Source organism: Echinococcus granulosus (assembly GCF_000524195.1).
Source record: "Echinococcus granulosus chromosome Unknown EG_S00084, whole genome shotgun sequence".
Lineage (NCBI taxonomy): Eukaryota > Metazoa > Platyhelminthes > Cestoda > Cyclophyllidea > Taeniidae > Echinococcus > Echinococcus granulosus.
In genome coordinates this window covers 219204-227367 of record NW_020170464.1, presented here as the reverse complement: position 1 = coordinate 227367, position 8164 = coordinate 219204, and the positions used below count along the sequence as shown (strand labels likewise).

At 37.6% G+C, this 8164-nt stretch overlaps 1 protein-coding gene across 1 annotated transcript; it reads right to left on the bottom strand. All coding sequences in view use genetic code 11, as the record gives it.

The window, feature by feature from the left end:
* Positions 1–147: 147 nt before the first annotated feature.
* On the bottom strand, positions 148–7260 carry EGR_07694 (Tyrosine-protein kinase SPK-1; the record flags this gene model as incomplete). The annotated part of the gene is made up of 7 exons (XM_024496943.1): positions 148–380; positions 483–614; positions 1590–1740; positions 3244–3653; positions 5076–5225; positions 5593–6131; positions 7247–7260. 7 exons carry the CDS (start codon positions 7258–7260, stop codon positions 148–150), a joined length of 1629 nt encoding a protein of 542 aa, XP_024348648.1.
* Between the last annotated feature and the right edge of the window lie 904 nt (positions 7261–8164).

The window sequence follows — 8164 nt, the reverse complement described above, 5'->3', positions numbered from 1 at the left end:
CCCCTAACCCTAACCCTAACCCCTGCCCTAACCCTAACTTCTAACCCTAACCCTAACCCCTAACCCTAACCTCATTCGGTAACCTTATTTTCGGAAGCCTTTAACTGTCGCCTTTGTTCTTTCGTCATGATTTTATTTTTTTCTCATTTAGTTTTCTGAATTATTTTCCCATGTGGCGCAGTACACTCCTTCTCTTTTTCTTATATTTCCCTCAATTTTTTGACTTATTTCTCGGAACGTTGGTCTTTTCTCTGGTTGTCTGTTCCAACAGGATTCCATTATGTTATATACTTCCACATCGCACCTATGTCCGTATTGGCATGGTGATACAAGCCGATCTCCTCTTTTAATTAGCTCACGCACCTGTTCACACGTATATTCTAAAATGAAGTAATTTTCGTAATTACCGTATCTTGATCATGTAGCGATTCCAATTTTTTCCCTTTCTTAATGTATATTCCAGGCCCGCTAAAATAACTCACCCTTATAAGGCGTTTGTCCATAGGTTAGTACTTCAAACATCAAAATTCCGAAGGACCATACGTCGGATTTTGTAGTCGGTCTGAGACGGTGGATCAAAACTTCCGGTGCAGTCCAGCGAACGGGGAAGGCATCTGCAGGAAAAATAGGTGAGAAGAAATGGGGATTGTTTTCGTTTAAATAACCACGTTGAGGTGGATTATTACGGTCCTTGCAAATTCGGCACTCAGCACAAACGCTTCAGTGTTTTGGCTGCGGTAATTTAAAAGGAAAAAACTTATACACATTCACTCGTGTGGTAATCCATTAATTACGCCTGAATACATTTCTGTTTGGTCAAAATATTACGTCAATTGCCCAAACGCTCTTACAATTTTAGGCGCAAGTGGCTGGCCCAAAGCAAATAAAGCTTATCGAATTTGCTTTTAAAAGTATCGTATGCTAGCAAGAACTCAAAACTTTTATTATCCTTTCATTACATCTCAATGGGTGGACTGACAGAAACGTAGTTGTAAGCCCTGCATCTACATTTGGTTAGATATTCGTGACTGGCACACTTTAAATGAATAGGGCAATTGTTTTTACTTCAGTGTCTATTTGTAAGTTGCGGAATTTTCATGATTCTTACTCTTTCACCATCAAACCCAAAAGTGGATATTCAATGCCCATTACCAATCTACTTGTGACATGATTTTTTGCACCAGTTGACCATGAACTGACAAAAACATGCCGAATAGGTGTAAAGTCCCGATTCTCTTCTCCGAGCCCGGTGTTACAAACAATAAAAGTGTCATTCATCAATTTATTAAAACAGGTTGCGAAAAGGTGGGCTGTATTCAAAGCAATAAAAGAGATTTATAGTGCTTCCAGTTTGAGAATAATTGCACTCTATTTTAATTAAGTAGTAGTTGAATTGGTCAAAAAGTAATAGAAAATTGCCGTTGTTTAATTTGATTGAAACGGCTAAGTTGAATTGCCGGGTGCTTTCTGAGTTTTTAGCATGGTACGAGCTGACGCACTACTAAAATCGACTAATATCTAAGTCACTTTGTAATGGTGCAGATTGGATATTTCCCTGCTGTTACAAGTTATAAACCACTCAAACTCACCCGCGACATTGGTCTGATCGACTCCACTTATTAAAGTCAATCCGAAGTCGGCAACCTTCACAGATCGGTCCTCGTGAACGAGGACATTCGCGGCTCGTAGATCTCTGTGAACTACTTTGATTTTTTCTAGATACACCATTGCCTTTACGACCTAAAGTTTAAACCAATCAAACAAGATACATTTGTCCTTTAATTCTGACCGAATAAACTTGTGCGTATCGAGAGATAACCTCCACATTCCATGAGATATTTTTACTCCTTGGCCTACATCCTGGATTTTCAGTGACAGCTAATTCTCATCAACATAAAACTGGTAGGTTAAATTAAATTGTCAATCTATCACGCCGTCGATCTAATGCAGATATATTTTGTCCGTTTTTGATCATCAATGTATTTGTGCTAAATATGATTAATTTTTACTTCCTAAAATAATTTAGATAGTGCGGTGGATATGGGATACGGAATCAATTTTGCTTCTACGCTTCGCGGGTCCACTTTATCCAATTAACTGCACACCATTTGGTAAAGTGGTTTGGAACTTGCTTCAAGTAAACACATTCTTCTTTTTGCTCGTTTATCTTATAGCAAAATGGCTTAATAACTGCCTAGATTTAAAAATTAGTAAAATTCAGTAACTATTGTAGTAACATTTAGCTGCACTTTTTATTAATCTAATGAGTTTTTCAAAGATGTGTGCACCTCATCTACTGCCTCTCCCCTCAAAATGAATTAGCTTTTTCAGAAAGCATGTGAGTGAGTGTGTGCACGGGTAAGGAAGCATAGTTCTTCAAGTACTTGAGAGAGTGTGCATGGTCTGCACCACAAAGCATTGCTTTAACTCCAGCGAAATAGCTCATTCAAACGCGTAACCTTGCTAGGGCCATATCACACCTATGTAAAATTTACGTGCCAAAATAACCCCTTCCTGTGTTTGTCACATCCTTAGTCATTTATAACTTCAAAAAGCCTATTATGGCTCTTGCCAGTCCAAAACCATAAATCGCAAGGACATCATGGGGTGTGGAGAAAATTTTACTCATAAAGTCGAGCATAAAGCTACCATGGCGAAGGAAAGTACACATGAGCTGTATCAAAGCAATAATAAGTTGATTTCCCTGAAAAGCCCCACAAGTACGCTTATGACATCAGGCAAAGGCATTTCCTTACTTCTACGGTTGACAGGTTTCCAATTAATCTACTAAATCGTACAGGCGTTTAGAATTCCAACAACCCCTCAATAGAAACTGATTATGCTGCATAGGGGTAACCTATAAACACCGTTTCTCAGGCATGAATGAACGACAGGAAATAGATAACGTCGTCAGGCTTTTAAAAAAACGGAAGCGGTTGGCGATAGTAGTCCAGCTAATGGCATTCGGCTTCCATTTCCAAGACAAAGTATAGCACAAAAGTGGCAGGTAATAACGGGATGTACAAGGATTTAAAAGCAATGTGCCTCTTAACATGAATTTGTATATTATTCGTCTTGTCAGAGCCAGTTATGAGAACTTATTCTGTCTCTTCCCCTTACGAAGCAAAGTATGAGAGAAAGGTTTATGCGGTATTTTACCAATTGCTGCGTAACAGGAAGTGGTATTTAGTGTACGAGGGAGGATAAGCGCGAGATAGTGAGAGAGCAATTTTGAGCACCAACCTGATCAATGATACTGATGAGGTGACTGTATTGAAGAGAGCGTCCTTCGGGCTTATGAAGGTAGTCGAGAAGAGAGCCGTTGGCCATAAACTCTGTGACGATAAGGATTCTCCTGTCGGGCTCTGAATGACAGAAGCCAAGGAAGCGCACGATGCGTTGATGAGCTAGTATGTGCATCACCTTCACCTCCTCAAGGAAGGCTTTGTCACTATTTTCACTAAGGCTCTTCTTTACTGCCACCGGCATATTGCCAATACGACCCTTGTAGACGGCGCCGAAGTTGCCTCTTCCCAGTTCCTGTTCCAGTGTCAGGTATGCGTAGTTGATTTCACATTCGCCCAAATCCATCGGCACCACCACTCGATGTGAACGCGGTTCCATCAAACCCACCTCACCATCGATGGTGTTTGCTAAGAGTAGGAAAAAGAGGTGATAGAAAGGAATACTAAAAGAAGTGCTCTGTGCCTACTGCTTTCTCTTACTCTCCAACAAGAAATTTGGGAACCTAACATCCTTTTATCATAAATTATTTAACATAAACAGATGGCTTCCCTCACGTCTTTAAGATAGAATAAGCAAAAAATACTTATTAAAAATGTCTGTTTAAACAAGTTCTCAGCGATATGATGAAGAAGCATGCTAATATTTTAGATTAATCCGATAAACAGTCTCAGTAAATTCTGCATAGATTGTAACGAATCCAAGATTATATTCGATTGTGGATAGTGCTCCTTTGACAATTCAGTATGGCTTTCGTTGAAATGTGGAATTCAATCTAAGCACAAATCCCCAATCATTCACTTTGTCCGCCCAAATGAGGATATGCTGATGATTTTTACAACTCTTAAATTCGTTCTTATTTTAATTTGTTTTGGACGATCTTAATTTGTATATATTAGTGTGAGCTACTACTGAATAACTAATAAGAATTGGCAGTAACATTCGAATGCTTAATGTCCTTCCCTAATTTACAGAAAATCAGAAATTACGTTACATTAATATCAGTAGCGTAGTCTTTAAGAACTAAAAAAATTGAGTGCCACGTGTTGTGGAGGTTAAATGAAACAACACTAAGAAGGCCTTATTTGATTCCGCACCTAAGATACGGTGACTAGGGACGAGAAGCCTACTTTCTTTGTAATTATTTCAACTAGTCGAAAGGCACAAGGAGCAAAGGCAGTCAGACACTTGAAATGGTCTACGGCTGTGTACAAGAGGCCTATAAAGTGAGTGCCACTTTAGAAATGAGTGTTTGTGATAATGGCTTGAGAAGCTGTAAAAGAGACCCAAATATAGCACCATTTATATTTCATCAAAGTGGTCACGAGCCAGAAAAAATATCCAAAATAAAAGGCAAGAAATAGTCTTTTATAGCATACTACGAAATAGGCGTAACCACAGCAGTTTTAATATCCAAACAGTAGAGTATTCGTTATAACTTCTCCTAGTAAACAATGTTAACCAACAAAAATTAGAGTTATAAAAGACTACTGCCAGTGGGTCAAATCGAGGTAAGTACATTTAAAGAATAAACATTTATCAATTTCTATCTTGCCTAGGTTCAGCAACCATGCAGATCGTCCGATGAAGAAGCTGTGCCTACTTTAACATGAGACGTTCATCACGTGCAAACAGGGAAACTAATGTAATTCATTGTGATGAAAGTACGCTTTGGTAAATAGGCCTTACAGATTTTTTTTGTTAAAATATCAAATACAAAGCAAAACAAGGACTACTTCATTAAAAATTAACAGAATAAGGTAGAATAATATTTGTAACGCATTTTTAACATGTAGCATTTCTTTGTTACCCTTCTAAATATAACGACTCACACTGGTAGTACGTAAACATTTGTTCAAGAGATGAAAACCGCATAGTCGCAGAAAGATAAAACTGTCTTGCTGCTTCGTCGAAATAGACGCGAAAATGTTTAACCGCGACTCCTTTAGCTCGGACAGAAAGGGAGTAAGGAATGTTAGTTTCTAAAGAGAAGAATATAGCCATAGCAAAGAGGCTGTCTCATCATTCTACTTCCAGTAAAGCGTAACGCTTTGTATTAAGCAGAATTTATACATGCAAAAATTTGCCTTGGAAAATTTGACTTTGTGGTACTCGATATTACAACATTTTGCTAATATTATTAAAACTCACACAGAACAGTCTATAAAGGAACAATACAATCTCTAAACACTGTCCATATCTTTATCATAATGTTTGAGTGCAGGTTAATTCTGTCGGAAAAAATGGAGTTTTGTAAAAAGTTTTGAAATGAGCTAGAATTATACAAAAGTTTTTAAGATTTTCAAACACCGTGATTTTAAACCAGGAATATTTTGGGATAGAGCTTACCCATGCAGGGCCGAAGAATATAGGTTCCGAATTGCACTCCGGGTACGAGAAGTTTGTATTCTGCTTCAGCACGATCAACGTCAAAGAAGGCCCCAAGAACAATTGATTGAGACAAATCAGATAAAACATAGTTAGAAGGAATAAGGCCCTCCTTTTTTGCTCGCACATTGGTTGCCTGCCACCATTCATTTGAGGTGTCGGAAACGATAAGAATGTCGTCTTTGATAAAGCTGCACTCATTAAATTGTAGGGCTTCGAAATCGTAGACTGCAAGAACTGCTCGCGGTTTGTGAAATGGTGGGTAGGGATAGTTATATGCATCAGAAGACAAATTTGGCATTTGCTGTTGTTGCTGATTAAGCTGATCTTCCTGTTGCTGCTGTTGTTTATAATGATGATCTTGCTCTTGCTGCTGTTGCTGATAACGCTGATCTTCCTGTTGCTGCTGCTGTTTCTGCGGTTTATTTAACCGCCGATCCTTTCTGACTTTGCGTTTTTTGTGTAGGTTACGGAAAAATGAATGAAAACCCATTGAGAAACTGAAATAAAAATCATAATCACACAGCACTCAAAATCATGTAGCTTATTTATTTAGTGCACAGTATACACGGATTAATCAAGATAAGTATATCGCCATGGGTTTCGATTAAAGTATCCTAAAAAGTAATGCATTATTTATCTTATTTACGAGATACAAAGTTATCAACTATTACATATTTCACTCATCATATTAAATACACATTACCCCTGCTCATATGAAAAAGCTCGCCAGCCACCCTGACAATCAATTAAAAGCCTAGCAATATATTGACACGTTCCATTGCGTCCCAAAGGGGAACGACATGTTAGTCACACTGAAAGAAATGTTTCAAAATGACATAAATGGAAAGCCAAAATCAATAAAAAAGGGCACAATCGCCTAGTCATACTTGCGACCAAGCTAACAAAACTCACAGAGCAAACCAACACACTACCTGGAACGACTAAGTTGAAAGCACAACACAGGTGAACACCCTCGAAAAATGTTTGGTTGATAGATATAAACGAAGAAAAAAGGTTAAAATAGAGAATGAGTAAATTGAGAAAAGCTTTGTATCGCTATAACAAAGTATTATTTAACTCCCTGAAAATGTTCTAAATTTACCAATTTATTTTAAATAATCGGACTTATTATTCCAAAAAAGATCCGAATTAAAAAAGATGCAAATGTGGAGCGTGGTGAATAAAACCAGCCATTAAATTAGTGCATAAGCCTTTTTAGCAGCATAAGGTAGTAAACAGCAAAAATTGTCTCTTTTAAAAGCATACAACGATTAGTAGCATTTCGACACATTTGTGGCTTATGCAGGTACGCTTTTAAAAAATGCTTGGCTGACAAATTTTAATCTTAGTTTTCAATATTTTAGGACTAAAACAAAAAACAGATGCAAAATAGTTACGGTTAAATGACCGATTCACAGGCTAATATATGCTCACAAAAAGAATGGCTGACACGTTTAATTACCTAGTATTAAAAGACTTAAATTATTGTGTAAAGTGATTACCGATCTCTAAGCAAAGCTGCTAAGTGGTGGAAATTTTGGCAAGGTAATATAAATTCGAACCCATCACGTTCAAGGCCGACATCAAGGTGTACCTAATATTAACCAATCACCTTCGTGTACGCATTGGAAAATTCGTACTGTCATACGACAAAGTTTTCCTTTTTAATTAATTAATTGTTTGAGAAGGCTAAGATTCTTACATATGTTGACAGTATTCTCCCACCATAATAGAATGTACAACTGGTCATGTTTGGAGATAGCTGATTGGCTTAAATTGAGTTGAGATTTCTGAATACTAAAATATTATGGTAGTTTTGCTAGGTTTTTGGATCGAGTACAAATAGGCCTATAATTATTGTTTGTTTTTTAATTGCAGGCAGTAGCAGATTTACAACGCGAACTTCTATGACCCTATTCTTTGTATGAATTCCATTAACTACAGCATTTAATTCCTGTGAATGTTAGCTTTAAAAGGGATTACTATCAACCAAACTGACAACAACAAAGTTGCAGTTGAATACTATATCTAGGCTTTGGGCTAAAAGCTCTTTCTGTTGCTAGATCACGAACTAAGTAAGCAAGGTTTTCGTCAGAGTTTGTTAATCCAAAAAGGCTACTTTTATTTGCTGCATATTAATATCCGCTTTCCTGGTCGCATCTTATTTCCATGCCAAAAGCACAGCTGGTAATTCGTGGCTTTACCTGGTTTTCTTCATCCTTTCATTCATCCTCCAGTTCTTGCAAAAGTAGCATAATTAGTTACTTCCCGCATTTTTTATACTTTATCCTCTCCTTTACATCGTTCACCTATTTGTTCAAATGCCACTATTGCGCAATTTCCGCTTTACCCTTCCTTTCCTTTTTCCACACATCCATCACACATTACTTCTTCCAATGCTTCTTCTGCCTCATCCAGCTCAAAATCTCCGTGTAGCTTACAGTACCACTAATGCAGCCTCTGCTTCAGTTCTTTCGCAGTCTAAGCAACCATCTCTTCCGCTTTTAAACCCATCTTTCTTCTTTTTCTG